Source organism: Oryx dammah, unplaced genomic scaffold, assembly GCF_014754425.2.
Source record: "Oryx dammah isolate SB20612 unplaced genomic scaffold, SCBI_Odam_1.1 HiC_scaffold_24, whole genome shotgun sequence".
Classification (NCBI taxonomy): domain Eukaryota; kingdom Metazoa; phylum Chordata; class Mammalia; order Artiodactyla; family Bovidae; genus Oryx; species Oryx dammah.
The window spans coordinates 11,290,463-11,309,461 of record NW_024070208.1 but is presented as its reverse complement, the minus strand read 5'-3'; the positions used below and the strand labels follow the sequence as shown (position 1 = coordinate 11,309,461).

Sequence of the window (18,999 nt, the reverse complement as noted above, 5' to 3'; positions counted from 1 at the left end):
GTTCAAGTGACTTGTCAAGTATTGTTTTCAACAATGTAGAATATGCTTATTTCCTCACTTTTATCTCGTAATCTCAATAGGACCATACAGACTCCAGCCCAAGTTCCAGTGGTGGTATCTCCTGGGAATCAGCATTTGCACACGGTAACACTCCAGACAGTGCCAATCACAACAGTGATAGCCAGCGCAGATCCATCGTCCGCTGCTGGATCTCAGAAATTCATCTTGCAGGCCATCCCATCCTCACAGCCCATGACAGTCCTCAAAGAAAACGTGGTGCTCCAGTCGCAGAAGCCGGGCTCCCCTCCCTCCATCGTCTTGAGCCCTGCGCACGTGCAGCAGGTCCTCACCAGCAGTGTCCCGCCCGTCTGCAACGGAACCGTCAGCGCGGCTTCGTCGCCGTCCTTCAGTGCTCCCACGCCCGTGGTGACCTTTTCTCATCACAGTTCACAGCTGGTTGCTCACGCACCTGGCCCTGTAATCACTTCAGTTATCAAAGCTCAAGAAGCAAAAACTCACCTACAGGAAGAAGTGAAAAAGGAGGTTGAAGATAATGAGGAGCAAGGCACTGAAGACGCTGAGCAGCAGTCACAGCCTTACGTGATGGTGGTGTCCAATGGATTTCCTTCTCAGGCAGCTGTAAAAAACGAACTCCTGGAGCCCAGCTCCTTCTGAGGAAGACGCCAAAGGAATTACCGATGGCTGGTTTTTAACTGAACATTTTCGATTGTATGCAAACTATTGATTCTAAGATAAATCCTCCAAACTTTCCTCATTTTGTAGTTACTTGTTAAAAATTAGTAACAGTTAATTTTGAATTTGTTAGATGAGGGGGGAAAACCCAGATGTTTCAGAATTCAGTTGTGAAGGAACAGGCGTTTTATACTATGAAGACATTCTTTTGAGATTTTTTTTCAGTGGTTATATGATAAGCATTTTACAAGCACCATTTTAAATTTTATACTGCATTAGCTTTTCTTCTTTTGTAAATACAATACTTAATGTAAGACATCAGGAAATTTATATAGGAGCTGTTTTCATTCCACTCGTATCAAAGGTTAAGTCTTGACTCTTTGAAATGCAAGACACCTATTTTATGCTTTGTTAAAATTATGATTTCACTTAGATCGACTTTAGTTTGTTGCACTGTATGTTGAGCTATGCCTATATAAAATATAACTTTAAAATCTGAAATGTGCCCGTGATAGGGCTGAACCTGTTTGAGAAGCAGGATAATAGAAAAGCATCAGCCTAAGAGTGGTTCTCCTGCTGACTAGCTGTGTAACCTTGGGCAAGCCACTTGATCTTCTGGGCCTCCTAAGAGGAATGGTGTATTGGATTAGACTCCAACTCCTTTCTAGTTCCTATCTAGTTCTCCAATTTCCCATCTAGTTCTAAATTTTATGATTCTAACTCCTACATTTTATCAATTTATCAAATTTATCAGTTAGTATCAATTAAAACATTATCAGCTTATCTCCTAATGTAAATATAACTAAAATATTACAGAAAATTAATGGCCCTACAAAATTCATTTTTCTGTTATCTGTAAGACCTGCTATGAACCTGAATTCTCCCTAAATAGTTTGTTCCTTAACTGTTTAGGCCCCTGTGCACTGTGATCCGCTAGTTGAGTGCTAAATGATACACTGCTATTCTGAAAGAGTCAGGGCTCTTTAAGGGCCCAGAAAGCAACCAAGCCTTGGCTAATCTGACTGAGTAGTCAATTGTGATAAAACCATAATTACTTTATATTTTGGATCTTTTTTTTTTTAATTGGGAGTGGGGGAGGGGGAATTACATACAAAGGTAATATACATTATATATCCATGTTTCTAGATTACTTTTTAGATTACTTTTTCATCTGTAAATAATGTACATTTAATTTCACAAGAAAAATTGTTTCCTGCAAATTTTTTAGTATAGCAAAAAGCAATTTTTGTAGATGAAAAAATCATTGTGTTTAGAGGTCTAATGTTATATGTTTTCATATTACAGAGTGGATTTGTATTTAAACAGAAATTTAAATTTTGGAATCCTCTAAACGTTTTTGTATCTTTAATTGGTTTATTATTAAATAAATCATGTAAAAATTCTGTTTTTTGTTTTCAAGCAAGTGTTTCTTAATACAAAATGTTACTAGTATAACAATGTTACTAAATGTTTATATAATAGCTTCCATTAGTCAGATAAGATTTGCAGAATGTTATCTTCTCAGTTTTCCTTTCCACAATGCCAAATGGCAGTTTCCAGGCATGACACCATGGATTACCAGGCTCCAAAAATTAGAAAATAAAATATTCCCAGCAATAATATTAAACACACTTAAAAAAACAACTTTTCTAATTAGAAATTAGATCAGTTAATTGTTAAACTCAGAAAACATAGAAACAGAAAAATGTAAGAAAATGAAAATCTCAATCCAATACCTCTATCAGTTCAGTTCAGTTCAGTTCAGTTCAGTCGCTTAGTTGTGTCCGACTCTTTGTGACCCCATGAATTGCAGCACGCCAGGCCTCCCTATCCATCACCAACTCCCGGAGTTCGCTCAGACTCAAGTCCATCGAGTCAGTAATGCCATCCAGCCATCTCATCCTCTGTCGTCCCCTTCTTCTCCTGCCCCCAATCCCTCCCAGCATCAGAGTCTTTTCCAGTGAGTCAACTCTTCTCATGAGGTGGCCAAAGTACTGGAGTTTCAGCTTCAGCATCATTCTTTCCAAAGAAATCCCAGGGCTGATCTCCTTCAGAATGGACTGGTTGGATCTCCTTGCAGTCCAAGGGACTCTCAAGAGTCTTCTCAAACACCACAGTTCAAATGCATCAATTCTTCGGTGTTCAGCTTTCTTCACAGTCCAACTCTCACATCCATACATGACCACTGGAAAAACCATAGCCTTGACTAGTTGGACCTTAGTCAGCAAAGTAATGCCTCTATACCTAGTAGTAACTTCCACTTATTCATTTCTTCATGTCACTTAATATTTTTCTGAAATATGGTTTTGAAAGGAGCATTCTTCTCTCTGAAGGTGGAAGCAGAGAAAATGTGAAGGAGCAGGCCTCACTGGTTTTCTTGTTTACTACCCTTAGCTTATACCCTTCTGTTCCACGGTTCTTCTACAACTTTCCATTCTTCATCAAACCTAGTATATATGTATGTGTATTGGGGAGATGGGTGATCAAAGTGTATATATATATATGTATATAAAGTATATATATAGTATAATATATATATATACACTTATATTCTTTTCCATTGCGTTATGTTACAGAATATTGAAAATACTTCCCTATGCGATCCATTATGAGCTGGTTGTTTATCCATTCTATAATGGGTAGCTTGCCTCTGCTAATCCCAAACTGCCGCTCTTCCCCTCCCCTGCTCCCTTCCCCTTTGGCAACCACTAGTCTGTTTTCTACCTGTGAGTCTGTTTTTGTTCTGTAGATGTTACTGGGTTTTACCATATTTTAGATTCAACGTGTAAGCGGTACGATAAGGTACTTGTGCTCCTCTTGACTGACTTTGGCTACTATGGCAATCTTTCTGTCCATCTGTGTTGTTGCAAATGGCATGATTTCATTCTTGTTGACGGCTGGTATTCCATTGTATATATGTACCACATCTTCTTTATCCCTTCATATGTTGATGGACATTTAGTCCATTCATTCTTAACCCTCTGTAGTAGTTCATTTACCCTATTACCCTGAAATTACTGTTGCAAAGGTCACTAAATAGCCATCAATTTCCATATTGCCAATTCTCTTTTTTGACCTTTCCAATATTTGATAACCTTTTAAAACTCACTGTTTCTTCAACTCTCTATTGCCTTTACTTTTGTGCCGACTCTTTCCTGTCCTCTTCTTACCTTCATAATCATTTCTTAGTGCTACTCTTGGGCTGCTTCAGAGACTCTCAAAGACCAGAGTTCTCCCAAGTTTTATCTAAAGATCACTGTTCTCCGTCTCTGTGTCTTCACCTTGTCCCTCTTCAGTGCATTCTTCTCCAGTGCAACAGGTGAACATATTAATAGATAGGAATAGATATATATTTAATTATACTTAGCCATTCAGTGGTTCTTTACAGTTCTCAGATGGAGTTGAGGGCCTGCATGGTCTCACCTTTTTTTTTTTCCCCTTGGTCTCACCTCTTCTGGATCCCAGTAGCAGTATCTTCAAATTTTACTCTCCAAATCATACCATCAGGTAGGTTTGCTGCTGCTGCTGCTGCTAAGTCATGTCAGTCGTGTCCGACTCTGTGCGACCCCATAGACGGCAGCCCATCAAGCTCCCATCCCTGGGATTCTCCAGGCAAGAACACGAGTGGGTTGCCATTTCCTTCTCCAATGCATGAAAGTGAAAAGTGAAAATGAAGTCGCTCAATCGTGTCCGACTCTTCGAGACCCCATGGACTGCAGCCTACCAGGCTCCACTGTCCATGGGATTTCCCAGGCAAGAGTACTGGAGTGGGGTGCCATTGCTTTCTCCGCAGGTAGGTTTGGGATGCTTTTAATTGTAAGGAATGAAAAACCCTATTCACAATTATTAAACAGTACAAAACTCGTTAGGAGGTTTCCAAGTTGGCTAATTCAGGAGCACAGTAGTGATCCTGAGCAACCAGCTTGCTTCCCTCTTTCTGCTTTACCATCCTATTATTTGGGGTTTGCTTCCAGAATGGCTCCTGCTATGGATGCAAGATATCTAGAGTAGTTCTTCTGTGTTCTGTTTATCAGTAAGGAAACCTTTCCCAGAGCACCCTGAGCAGCCATCTTTTCAGAGCTAGACTGGTCATATATTCCTTCTTAAGGCTAACCATGGCTGGCCAAGTGCCGGGGTCCAGCCCCAGTGGATCCAGGGAATTCGAAGCGTGGACGGCGTTGGTGAGGAAAAACTTATTTGTTTATTAATATAAGATTAGATTAAGAAACAAATGTGTAGTAGGAAAATTAAGTGGAGAAAGAGGGCTGAATAACTTGGATTACGCGGAAGACCAATAAAATTCCAGACAAGGAATTTGCACCATCTACGTTGGGCCACCGGCGCTCTCTTGAATATCTAAGGGTGCCTCGCCTTACGCTCCCTTTTGCGCGGGTCTTAACAGCCAGGGCAAGTAAGTAGACTTGGCGAGCCTCCGCGCCCCAGATGGGAATTCAGCCTGAAATTAAAGTAAAGAGGAAAAAGAGGGAGAGGGAGAAAAAGAGAGAGAGAGACGGGGAAAACCAGTCCAGCGACTGGCTCCGGCTCCTATTGTTTAGAAGGCCTTATATACCTTTTAGATTGTACATAGAGATCAATGGGTAATACAAAGTTATGCAGTGTTAGCAGCCCAGACTCTTATCAAAACCAGGCTTTTCTCTCTGCATACCTAATTGTATACACAAGTCTTAGGTGATTAACATCATCTTCTGGCCAAAAAGGGCCAAATAACATTTTACAGCCTTTTTTTCTGATAAGGGTTTGTCAACCAGAAGACTTATTTGTGTTGATCTTCCAAAGTTTGGTGCCACTCTCAGAAAGTACTAAATAAAGTTACATTCTTAGATAGCAAGGACACAAGAGGAGTGCAAAGAGAAGTAATTAACTCAAAAGTCTAGTGTTGCTAACATCAGAACTACTATATATCTTTTTCCATATCCCGTTTACATTGATTAACATCCTCCCAGGTGCCTAAAAGATAAAGAATATGGAGGCCTGGCAGCAATCATTGAGTCAACAGTGAAATCCCATCACCAATATAATTTTTAACTTTTTAGAAAAGGCTCTGTATCTTTAAGATGCTTTTAAGCTTTGTGCCTCTCGCGGTTGGGGGCTGCAAGCAATTCACAAGCTGTAAGAGGTCCTGGGAACCTGTTAGGCAAGCTAGAGAGGAATCAGAGGGGGTTAACTGAAACATCCCTTTCAAATGCAGAAGACTAAAGCCCTGAGTTGACTTTTTCCAGAGAATGTCAGAAGAGTGGAAAAGCAGAGCACAAAAGCCAGCAGATTTTTGGTTTGGGGGGTACATGCTTAGGAATTTCCAGGGGGGCCCCTGAAGTCTGATCACGCCTTGCGTATGTCAGCTTCCTTCCTCATGACCTTGTCACGGGCGGGATTCCTCACACTGGCTTCTGGCAGCCAAGGATGCAGGATTACCACAGATGAGTTAGTCAATGTGTTGGGGAGATCGGTGGTCAAGCACAATTGGGCTCCACAGCAAGGAATAAGGGAGGAATGATGGAGCCCATACATCTACTTCCAAAAATGCTCACACCTACAGGAAACATGATTTCTCTCATGTTTCCTGGAGCTGTGAGATCAGCCAAAGCCTCATCCAGTTACTTGACCCAGGTTCATGATGGATCTTTTGTGATGCAGTCCTCTTTTTCAGATCAGCTGTGGCTCCCTGGTTTTTTGTCTTCCACAGCCACACCTCGTATGAGCACTGGGGAGAAATCTCTTCCCAAGCCGTCTCAGCTTTAGCATACATTTCTTGATGGTGTAAGCTTGATGTCCTATCTCAGGGCCACCCTTTCCCCTTGTGTGTTGTGTCTTCAGTGTCCCCCATCCTGCCTCTTTCATCTGCCTGGTTACACATACCAGAATCTGCTCTGTAGCATCACACTTCTGAACACCAAACTGTCAGTTTCGGTTCCTGGTCTTTAGCAACAGAGATGGATTCTGGTTTTCAGTATAAAAGAAACTTCATCAGAAGAACATTGTGCAGTTCACAGAATAGAAAGACTAGGGAATCAAGGTCAATCTGAGTCACACAGCTAAGAACAAATCACAAAACTACTGCACAACTGGTCTACCTGTAGCTACTGTTGGCAAAGCACCTGAACCCTGAACTCTGTACCGCTGTCTCTACTGCTTCAAAAATCTGATCTTGAAACAAGTGCTGCTTCGTCCTGAGGGAATAAGCAAGTCCTTCCTTGATTCCTTGTGTTAACTACCAATTTATGTGATTGGCTACCCCAGTCACATAAACAGCCCTGGCTGTTTACCTCTTTCAGGGCAAACCCAGATTTCTGTGGGATACACAGCTTGGTGATTGGATGGGTGAGGGGGAAAACAGAAAATGAGAACACGAGATTAGAGGGTCTGATGGGGCTGTACTTCCCAACTCTGTGTGCCCCCTTTACTTCCTGGGCCTCTGCACGTGCTGTCACTCTACTTGGTACCGTTGCTCTCATTCTGTTTGGCTAACACTCATCTGTTCTTCAGGCCTCAGCTTAGATATTACTTCCTCTGAGAGCTTTCTCTGAGTTCTTAAAAATTCCCCACTACTGTCATAGAGCCCTTTTTTTATTTTAAAAATATATTTTTTAGCCACACAATGAACTATGGAGGGATCTTATTTCCCCAACCAGGGATTGAACCCAGGCCCCCAGCAGGGAAGCATGGAGTCCTAACCACTGGACCACCAGAGAATTCCCAGAGAGCCCTTTAATTTCTCTCATTTGGGCAGATTATACTATAATACTTTTCATACTGTTCATGGGGTTCTTAAGGCAAGAATACTGAAGTGGTTTGCCATTCCCTTCTCCAGAGAACCACATTCTGTCAGACCTCTCCACCATGACCCGCCCGTCTTGGGTGGCCCCACACGGCATGGCTTAGTTTCTTTGAGTTAGACAAGGCTGTGGTCCGTGTGATTAGATTGACTAGTTTTCTGTGATTATGGTTTGTGTGTCTGCCCTCTGATGCCTCTTGCAACACCTACCATCTTACTTGGGTATCTCTTACAGAGAGAAACACAGACATGTTTTTTCTAGAAGTTTTACAGTTTTAACATTTAGGTCCATAATCCATTTTAAGTTAGTTTTTGTAGATTATGCAAGGTATGAATTGAAGTTCACTTTTTTTTTCCTTTTTGTACCAAATTTGTTGAAAAGATCAACCTTTTCAATTGAAAAGTCTGAGAAGACTAACTTATTCCACAATCTTTTCTGCCCTGAATTACCTTTGGACCTTTGTTGCAAATCAGTTGTATATATTCATGTGAGTCTACTTAGGGACTCTCTTTTCTTTCCTATTGATTTGTCTGTCTTTGTACCAACACACAAGGTGGATGTGTTGAAATCAGCTAATGTTAATTCTCCAACCCTGTTACTTAGCCATTCTGAGTTTTTTACATCTCCATTTGAATTTCAGAATCAGTTTGTTGACTTATAAAATGGAAAAAGTCTTTGAGATTTTGACTGTGATCAGGTTGAATCAATAGATCAATTTGGGAAGAACTGACATTTTAATATTGAGTCTCATATTCATGAACATAGACTATTTCTCCATTTGTTTAAGTGTTCTTTGATATCTCTCAGCAACATTTTGTAATTCTCAATGTATATGTTTTGTACAGCTTTTGTCAGGTTTAATTTTCAGTATTTAATAGTTAATGCTATTGCAAATATCATTTTTAAAATTTCAAATTGATTGTTCATTGCTGATTTTGTTTTCTCTTTTCTCCCTATTTTATTGAAGCATAAAGTGCACAAATCTTAAATGTGTTCAGTTCAGTTCAGTTGCTCAGTTGTGTCCAACTCTTTGTGACCCCCATGAACCACAGCATGCCAGGCCTCCATCCATCACCAACTCCCAGAGTCCACCCAAACTCATGCCATTGAGTCAGTCATGCCATCCAACCATCTCATCCTCTGTCATCCCCTTCTCCTCCTGCCCTCAATCTTTCCCAACATCAGGGTCTTTTCAAATGAGTCAGCTCTTTGCATCAGGTGGCCAAAATATTGGAGTCTCAGCTTCAACATCAGTCCTTCCAATGAATACCCAGGACTGATCTCCTTTAGGATGGACTGGTTGGATCTCCTTGCTGTCCAAGGGACTCTCAAGAGTCTTCTCCAACACCACAGTTCAAAAGCATCAATTCTTCTGTGCTCAGCTTTCTTTATAATCCAACTCTCACATCCATACATGACTACTGGAAAAACTATAGCCTTGACTAGATGGACCTTTGTTGGCAAAGTAATGTTTCTGCTTTTTAATATGCTGTCTAGGTTGGTCATAACTTTCCTTCCAAGGAGTAAGTGTCTTTTAATTTCATGGCTGCAGTCACCATCTGCAGTGATTTTGGAGCCCCCAAAAATAAAGTCAGCCACTGTTTCCCCATCTATTTGCCATGAAGTGATGGGACCAGATGTCATGATCTTCGTTTTCTGAATGTTGAGCTTTAAGCCAACTTTTTCACTCTCCTCTTTCACTTTCATCAAGAGGCTTTTTAGTTCTTCTTCACTTTCTGCCATAAATGTGTAACTCGAAAAATTTGACACTTGAATGAAAGTCACTCAGTTGTGTCCAACTCTGTGCAACCCTACAGACTGTGGCCACCAGGGTCCTTTATTTATGAAGTTCTCCAGGCAAGAATACTGGAGTGGATAGCCATTCCCTTCTGCAGGGGATCTTCCCGACCCAGGTGTTGAACCTGGGTCTCCTGTATCATTAATCTAATTATCACCCTAGTCAAGATGTATAGCATTTCCCACATCAAGAAGTCATTCTCAGGGCCCTTCCCAGCCACGAGATCATTCTTTGACGTCCCTCACAATGTTTCTCCTCTTCATATAAATGGGACTCAACCAGGATATACTCTGTCTGGCTTCTTTAACTCAATATTATGTGTGTGAGGTTCATCCATATTGTTGTGTGTACTGATAATTTATTCTGAGTCTTTGCTCTGTAGTAGTTTTCTTCTGCGAAAGAACATTTAGATTATTTCCAGTTTTTGTTGGTAATGCTACAATCAGTATTTTTGTACATGAATGTAAGAATTTTTTCTCTTGGACAGATGCCTACTGGTAAAATTCTTGGGCAGGATGGTATGTGTATGACTAGCTTTAGTAGATAGTGTCAAAGTTTTCTAAAGTAGCAATACCAATTTACACTCTTACTAGCAATATATGAAAGTTATAGGTGCTCCATATCCTTGTCAGTGCTTGGCACTGGGACTCCTTTTAATTTAAACCATTTTGGTGGGAGTGTTTAGTACCAAATTATTATTTTACTGTCCCTTGATACAACTATTGATGTAGAACTTCTTTTCATATGCATATTGGCCATTTTGAGAACAACTGAAAACCAACTGAACTAATTAACATTAACATACTAAAGAAAAATACACATGGTCACTTCAATAAAGGCAGAAAAAGCATTTAATATTGAATGCTTTCTTCCTAAGTGTTACAATCAGGACAGGAAGTCCATCATCACTACTTCTATTCAACACTATATTAGACATCCAAACCAGTGACAACCAGCAAGAAAAATAAAAGGTATAATGACTGCATAGGAAGACGTTTACCCATCTATTCACAGATGACAAGACAGTGAAATGACAGAAATTCTAAAAGAATCTACAAAATATTATATAATAAGGGAAATTACATATAAGAAATAATAAATGAACTTATCAAGATTGTTGACTATAAGGTCAATATGTAAAAATCAGCACTGTTTCAACAAATACTAACAACAAACAAATAGAATATTAAAAACTTAAAATGCCATTTAAAAAGCATAAAAAAACCCAAATACCCACGAATAAATATAATGAAAGATATGTAAGACCTCTCCACTGTAATCTACAAAACACTGCCAAGAGAAATTAAAGACTACTTAAATAAATGGAGAAGTATATTACATTCATGGATTGGAAGAAATACAAAGATGTCAGAAAAGAAAATGGAGGCAACCAAAATGTCCATTGACAGATCAATAGATAAAGAAGATGTGGTATACAAATATACAATAGAATGCTACTCAGCCAGAAAAGAGAACGAAATAATGCCATTTTTTTTTTTTGCAGCAGTAGGAACAGATCTACGTAGATTACTGTACTAAGTAGTCAGGCAAAGACAAATATCATATGGCATCACTTATATGTGGAATCTAAAATATGATACAAATGACCTTATTTAAAAGGCAGACACTGACAGACATAGAAAATAAACTTATGGTTACCAAAGAGGAAAGTGAAGGAGGGAAAAGTTAGCAGATCCAAACTACTATATATATAAAGCAAACTGCTTGTACAGCACAGGGAACTATAGTCAACATCTTGTACTAAACTATAATGGAAAAAATATGAAAAGGAATGTTTATCTATCTGAATCACCTGTGTACAACAGAAAGTAACATGATGCCATAATTAACTATATTTCAATTTTAAAAAATACAAGGATGTCAGTTTTCCCCAAATAAATTGATCTATAGATCCAATGTAAGGCCAATTAAAATCCTAGTAGAGTTTTTATAATTGTTTTTTGGAAATTGACAGGTTCATTCTAAAATTTATAATCAAATGGAAATAAGTTTTATAAAATATATAAAATAATGTGAATACAAAGGACTTTGACTAGCCAAGATTACCATGGCAATATTGAAAAAGTTATAGGGCTTTAAGACTTATAAAGCTACATTAATTAAGATGATAGTGTGGGACACGGTTAGGCAGACCAATGGCATGAGAACCTGGAAACAGACCCTCATATATCTGGTTATCTACTTTACAACAACCGTGCCATAAATATTGACTGGGGGAAAGAGCAAATGACAGTCTTTTCAGTAAAAAGGTCTGGGTCAATTGGATATCCATAGAGGTGGGGGGAGGGGAATTTTGACCTATTTAAGAGACATTTTGGTTCGGGGTGAAGAATCTACCTCCCAATGTAGGAGCCCTGGGTTCTATCCCTGGGTGGGGAAGATCCTTTGGAGAAGGCAGTGACAACCCACTCCAGTATCCTTGCCTGGGAAATTTCATGGACAGAGGAGACTGGACGGCTACAGTCCTTGGCGACGTAAACAGTCAAACCCCACTGAGCAGTGAGCACACATTGGCCTGTAGTACAGCAGTTGTCTCCCAACAACTGTTCTGTTCCCTTTAATCATTCTTCTATTGTTGTTGTCCAATTGTGTGTCTTCCATAGTACAGACAGAACAACAAACAAAAATGTAAATTTAACCGTTAATGCCTTTTTCGAGTAAAAATCCTATAATGGTTTAGCATCTTTAAGTGAATTCCATTCAAACTTCTCAGCGGAGTTCACCTAGTCCTTACGACCTAGCATGTACCTACCTCTCCAGTCTGCTTCTAGCTTGAATTTTGGCTCTACAATTTGAGTTCACATCATCACTTTCTAACACGCATCCTATTCTGTCTGAATTGCCTTTTCCCTTTCCTTCACTAACTAATTAGTCTTCTTACCAGACTGAGGCTCAATTACAACCTATGAGGACTCCATCTGTATACATTATATTCAGTTGTGTCCCTTCTTGCTATCACATCAATGACTACTGCCCTTTCATTTTTAGCCTTTAGAACAAAACTGGAGGGTGTTACCACCACTGAATCCCAGGACTTTAAGTTTAGATTTCGGATGGAGCAGAGACTCCAGTTCAGTTCCTTGTTCGTCTCTATGAACGAGCGGCTCACTCCCACGCCTTCCTGCTCCCCGGCTCCAGCCGCGGTGGAATTAGCTCTAAGTTTCTTCTGTTGGAATTGCACGGGTCCAGGGGCACTGAGGGAGGAGGGTCGGACCCGCTGAGTGGAAAGTAGAGCGGCACTGAGAAAAACTTCAGGCTCCCTTTCTCCCTTCAGCGCCTTCGGATGGAACACGTTTTTCTTGTATCTGGGAAGTCAAGTGGGGAGAAAGCCTCAGCCTGTGAAGTTCTGGGGAACCGAGCGGTCCGCCTGAACCGGAACCAAAAGGCGTTAACTCTAGTCTAGCCATTGTGAGGGCAAAGCGACTCCCAGCGAGCCCGAGGCCCGCAGGGTTCCCGGCGCCAGGATCCCGACGTCAACGGGCCACCCTCCGGAAGTGGCTCCCGGAAAAGAACACGTAGCCGAGAGCGTCACGGGTCGCGAAAGCCTTGGCTGCCTCTGGGGAGCCATGATGAGAGCCATAGGGGAAAATGGAGCTCGATGTGCCGTGTGTAATTGACAAACGTACAAACGTCTCCCAAACGCCACACGTTCCTGAGGGTAACTGTACGGTTCAAGGGTCCTACTGAGTTACCGCGCCCGGAGGCTCTCGGGTAGTGCGCGCGCGCACTAGGACCGAGGGCGAGCGTGGCCCGCCGCGGCCTCCGTAACCATGGCTGCGGTGGGGCGGGGCCTGCGCGGTCGGTCAGCGGCCGGGGGGGCGGGGTCCGGAGAGTCGGTCCTCCAAGGTCCCAGCCAGCCCCGCGCCCGCGTTTCGCCTCCCCTCCCTCCTCCCCTCAGCACGCTGCGCGGCTGCTCGTTGGCTACTTAGGACGGAAGCTCGGTGGGTGATTCTCCAGAAGTTTCCCCCTTGGGCGGCGGCGGTGGCGGCGCTGGTAACCCCGGGAAGAGCAGCTCCGGCAGCGGGAACCGTGACGATTAGAGATGGCGGCGGCGGCGGCGGGTCCTGCGGCGGCCGCGAGGTGCGTGTTTTTCCTTCTCTTTGGTGTAATTGGCGTCCCCCCGCCCCTTTCTTTGGTTCGTGAGCCCTTCTTGAAGTCGTTCTTTTCCTGGCAGGTTTTTCCGGAGCTTCTCAGATGCCCTCATCGAGCAGGACCCCCAGGCGGCGTTAGAGGTGAGACAGCCTTTGCCCCGGGGCAGGCGGTCGCGTCGGTTTCCTCCCGGCTCTGTCTTCCGGGGGTCGGGGCCGCTGCTTCTCCTTTGGGTCAGCCTCCGATGTTGACAGCCTCCGCCCCTTCTTTTTCTGCCCCGCGGCGGCCTGGGTACATTAGATCCTTCGTCGTGTCCCCTTTCCACCCCTGGTCCCTTTATGCATCCTTGGAGCTCCGTAGCCTAACCCTCTTCTGTCTTAGGGGTAGAGTTAACCTGCATCGTGGCCCTCAAGGGGCTTGTTTTTTTGTTTTTTTTTTTTTTAATGGCATTTGTGACTAGAACAAAAAGTGAAATCTCAGTTCGATGTTTGTTCATTCGGGTTTTCGTTTGGCGGTCTTCCTTGATTATTTTTATGTACCAGGTGCCGAGTGCCTGTCTGAACTCACACCACTAGGACAGAAACCTTTCCCCCTTGTGTGCCTGAAAATTTCCAGGCGTCCCTATTTCTGTTCATTATTCACTCATTTGTTTTATTTCTCAAAACAGTTTCTTGGGGGGGGGGGTGGTGCTGCTGTGTGGAAGGCATTGGTTGCTATGGATTAAAGTCTTAATTTATACAGTTAAATGACTTACAAAGCACTCTGTGTGCAGTGAAAGGCTATAAAGCTGTAAAGGAAACCAAAAGAGTGAGTTAAGTAATAATTTGAAGTAATACAGAGAGCCCAAGCTTATACGTGATGCAGTGGGTCTCAAAATTAGCCAGGAGTTTCTTGTTTTGAAGCTTGAAAAGAGAGGAGACTTTGTTTTGCTGTTCTAATCTAACAGATGTAAGGTTAGAGATTTGAGGCAAGAGAACCTTTCTCTTGGCTGTGATTTCTGGAAGAAGTTGACTCATGGTTAGTAGAGGAGGTGACATTTGAGAAGAGGCACGAGGGAGCGAGCTTGGAAGCCCTGCAGAAGGATTATTTCAGGCAGGAAGAGGAGCCAGTGTCAAGATCCTAAAGTAGGAGTGAAGTTGGCCTACACAGGGAACATCAAGAAAGCCCAGTTTGGTTAGAGTGGGATGGACGGAGTGAGAGAGGAGGTGGAGAGGAAGCCGGGGCCGAATCCATCAGTGCCTTTTTATCTGTAGCTTGAACTATGTTTTGGCGGGGTTGAGATATGAAGACCTTAAAATGAAGCGGTTGATTACTCCTGTGCTGGGATGTTTTCTAGTGATTCTTCTGGAGTCACTGTTAGAATAATGTTACCAGAGGCACTGAGAATTTTTCTCTACAGTTCCTTATTTCAGCTCAGTATCTGTTTTCAGAGTCTACACTTGTATGGTCCTCTTAGGCCCTGTGCCTCCTTTGGAAATCTAGTTTATATAATAGTTACTATTAAAAAATATTAATATACTGGATTCTTTGTCATTTTACACCTGGCTTATTTTACTTTTAAAATTATGTATTGACATGTGGTATGTAACACAAATATAAAGTTTCTTCCCAGCCAATAATTCCTCTTACCCATCTGTTCTGATCAATTAGTCACCATCAGTTAGTTTTCCTTGGACTTCATACAAACAGTATCATACATTATCAAACAGCATCATACTTAATTGAGCATAGCTACTCTCTCTTGCTTTAAACATTATGTGAGATACATCCATAAGTTTATGGGAAGGGATAATTCTTTTTCATTGCTGTGTAGTATTCCATTGTATTAATATAGCACTGTTTAACAGTGGACATTTGGGATATTTCTAGTTGTTAGTATGAATAAAACCACTGTGAATTTTCTTACACATGTATTTTGCTGAACACAGGCACTCCTTTCTTTTAAGAGTGTAATTTTTTTTTTCTTTCTAGGAGTGAATTTGCATAGTATAGGTGTGTGGTTAGCTTTAGTACATTTGTCCTTCAAGTGTGGTTCTTGGACCAGCAGCGTTAGCATCACTTAGGAATTCCTTAGAAATGCAAATTCTTGGATGCCCCCTCCGTCAGATTTTCTTTTTCTCTCCTCTTAGGGGGGCGGGCACTACGTGATGTGGCCTCTTGGTTCCCCAACCAGGAATGGAACCCATACCTGCTGCAGCGGGAGTGAAGACTGTCAGGGAATTCCCCACTGCAGAGTTTCTGAACGTACTTATGGCTCCTATAGGCCAGTACGCCTTACCCTTCCTTTTTACAGAAGGAAACAGACCCAAGGAAATCCAGATGATCCATCACGGAGATGTGTACAGCCAGGGAGAGGCAGGATAGGGGCCTGAGGACAGGAGACTCCTGCTCTCAGTCTAGTGCAGTCGTGGTCTCCACGTGTTACCCCAGACCCTCTGCAGGAGCAACACCTGGAAATCTGTTAGAAGTGTGAATTCTCAGGACCTGCCACGGACCTGAGTCAGAAACCCAGAGTCGGGAGGGTGATCATGGTAAGAACCAGCCTGTGTTAAGAGGAAATGTCCTTTTTAAATCTTGAGCTGATCTTCTCACTGAGTTAAACAGGTGAATGTTAATTACTGGATAATTGGTAATAATGAGTAGGGCTGGAACCTTGATGAGAAGAGTCAGTTTCCCCCTCGCTTTCCCCAAGGGCTGGTTTAAAGTAACTGTTTTGAAATTAAGGTCATTAGATATTATAGCAGGTAAAATGTCACATTTTTATATAACACCATCCTATTAAGAATAAAGAGAAAGTGTATCGAGCTGATTACATGTTTCATTAAACAATGTATATTAGTGTAGGAGGCTGTCCTGGGAGCCAGCAATCTAAAGATGAATACTGTAGTGAGGGAGTTTGCAGTCTAGAGGAGAGAGAGAGGCAAGTCAGCAGGTCATTAGAATATAAGATAAATGCTCTAGTGGAGTGGTGTATAAGGTACAGTAGAATAGAGGCCAACTGGGGAAGTAAAAAAAAAAAATCTTTGCAGAGGAAGTCTCAATTCAGCAGAGAGAGAAAACGTTTATGTGGATTATAAGGATCTTTTGAGGCCCAGTATGAGTGGTGCTTAAGAGCATTGGCTCTGGAATCAGACTGCTTGGATCTACCATATCTTGGTTTCAGGAAAGTTCTGGCCATCACTCTTCTTGATCAGACTTCCTGTCTGTAAAATGGACTGGGACCACTGGAAAGGATGATTATAATGACAAGTAATGTAAGGTCCAAGGGTGAGGCCCTTGAGGTAGGCATCTTGGAGAGCCTTGCTTTCTAGGTTTTCACCCCACTGGCTCTCTTTCTGTTACTCAGGTGTGTTGGACTCAGGCCTGGTGCAGGGCCTTTGGACTTGAAGCAGTTCTTTTGCCTAGAATGTCCTCTCTATTGACTATTTATTGTTGTGCTTAGAAATGCTCGTCACTTTAGATTTCATCTGAAATGTCACCTTCTCAAGGAACCTGTCTTTTCTGACTCGTTTATCTGAATGAGGCCCCAGTGTAAGCTTCAGGGGAGCAGGGGTTTTGTGCGCCTGGTTACCACTGTCGTAAGTGTACTGCCTGCGATGTGGTAGGCACTCGGAAGTAGTAAATGATTCCCACCGTAATTCTTGGAACAGCTGTGCAGTGCATTTTACTAACAAGGAAGCTTAGGCTCAAGAGATGAACTTACTCGGGTTATCGAGTTTAGAAGCAGTGAGTCTTGGGTTCAGGGCATGAAGCTGATCCTCTGGAGGAGTGGGTAAGGATTGAGGTGTATGATATAATTAAATGTTTGTGAGCTGACTTTGAAGTAGGTGACCACAGATAGCTTTGTTGAGGGCATAGCAGGTTGGAATAAAACCTGCCAGTTCTACATGATTATGTGATTTTGGAAGGGAGAAGGCTTGGTATTCTTGTTTATCCGTGATTGGGGATTAGCTGTGACTGGAAGAAAGTGGGAAGTGGAGGTAGCCTGAGACACCTAGAGCTAAAGGCCTTCAGACATGCGGTCAGTCTGAGCAGTCTGCTTTTGCTTTTAATCTGAACAAGTTACCTTTCTGGTTAGCATTTTAAAAGAGCCTAAAGCTCTATAAAGATTTGGAAGTTAGTTTTCCAAGATCGAAATCTTACACAATGTTAATTCCTTAAAAAGTAGTTTTCCCCCTGTAGTTCTGTGTTATCAGGGAACTTATTTTCTTTACCATTATCTTGGTAAAGATTTCAGTGTAATTATATTTTACGCTTCAATAGATTTCATTACTTCTGAGAACGATAAATTGCTCAACTATAACTCATGTGAGAAATACTACGTCTTTGGATATGTTTCATGTAAGTCTGCGTTAAATAGCCTTTTTGCTGCTGTGATTCAAGTGTTGGCACCGGAAGTCCTTGCCTTTTGTGATACCTGCCTCCAGTCAGCAGCCAGTGAGTAGCAGCTGTTGTCACAGAAACAGTAGCAACACTGAAAACATGCCCCAAGTCAGAGGTAGTTCAGACAGCACAGTTATTTTAACTTAACCTTTTTTGGCTTTATTATATTGTATATTCCTTATTCAAAATAAAAATTTATTGTTGTACAAGTTGGTATGTTATAAAGTTCAGTTTGTATTGGGTGATTTGGGGTAACTTTTTTTTTTAATTAACGCTGAAGTCAGTCAGTTGCTTATTTAACCTAATCACCCTAATTGGTTCTCCTTATCCAACAATTAGTTTGTGTTTTTAAAGGTCATTTGCAAGTGGGTTGTTCAAAATTCAAAAGTTTATACCTGACTCCTTAAGAAAAGGAATATTTTATGCATCTGTGAACCTCCAGTGTCTGGCCTATGTTTATTCCAAAATATATGTTTAAAAATACTTTTTGAATTGATGAGCCTGATGTTGTTATAATATAACAGCCTTTTTGACCTATAGTATACTTGTTCTTGGTGAGGAGAGGTTGGAAATTTGATTTAGGGAGTAGGTACATAAGAAGCCATCAGCTGTTTTCCAAATTGCTTCAAAGTTTAGTGCAAGATGGTGTTTTTAGCTTAAGTATTTCATTGGGAACCGTTGTGTTAACACAGATGTTAGATGATGTGTGAAAGAAACTTGGAGTAAAGGAATTTTACCAGGAGGCCGTGTATAGTGGTTAGAATTTGCTTTGGAGTCAGACAGACGTGAACTTGAATCTTGTCTCTGGCACAGTGCCTGACCAGGATGTGAGGGAATGGCTTTTCGCCACACGCTGTAGTGTGAAGAGCATTGCAGTGAGAAGGTGGAGGGTCAGGAGATGTTTGAGGAACAGCGAGGAGGCCATCGTGGAACAGGGAGAAGAGTTTTAAAGAGATGAGGTAAGAGACCGGAGGGTTCCGTCAAGGAGGGCCTTAGCCGATCATTGGAGCACTTGGGCCTTTGCTCTGAGTCAGCTGGTAAGGCATCCGAGAGCTATGAACAGAGATACAGTAACAAGATCTAGTTTTCATTACTGCTTGAATCGGTGATAGGGGTTAAGATGGTAAAACATTGGTTTAGATTTTAGGTATATTGGATTGTAGGTATATGATTACCAAGTATAATATACATTGCTTTGTGAGAATCACACTACAGCGTTTA

The 18,999-nt window shown here is 41.8% G+C and overlaps 2 protein-coding genes across 3 annotated transcripts in view; both read left to right on the top strand.

The window, feature by feature from the left end:
• The window catches only part of ELF1 (E74 like ETS transcription factor 1), an 83,232-nt gene extending 81,132 nt beyond the window's left edge, over positions 1–2,100 (top strand). For both annotated transcript variants that reach the window (XM_040267166.1, XM_040267167.1), the window contains exon 9: positions 81–2,100. In XM_040267166.1, coding sequence (XP_040123100.1) covers positions 81–675 — 595 coding nt within the window. In that variant the 3' untranslated portion in view covers positions 676–2,100. The remainder of the gene's footprint in view (positions 1–80) is intronic.
• Positions 2,101–12,838: 10,738 nt separating this feature from the next.
• Positions 12,839–18,999, top strand: part of SUGT1 (SGT1 homolog, MIS12 kinetochore complex assembly cochaperone) — a 40,540-nt gene continuing 34,379 nt past the window's right edge. The window contains exons 1-2 of the mRNA XM_040267175.1: positions 12,839–13,386; positions 13,481–13,538. Coding sequence (XP_040123109.1) covers positions 13,349–13,386; positions 13,481–13,538 — 96 coding nt within the window. The 5' untranslated portion in view covers positions 12,839–13,348. The remainder of the gene's footprint in view (positions 13,387–13,480; positions 13,539–18,999) is intronic.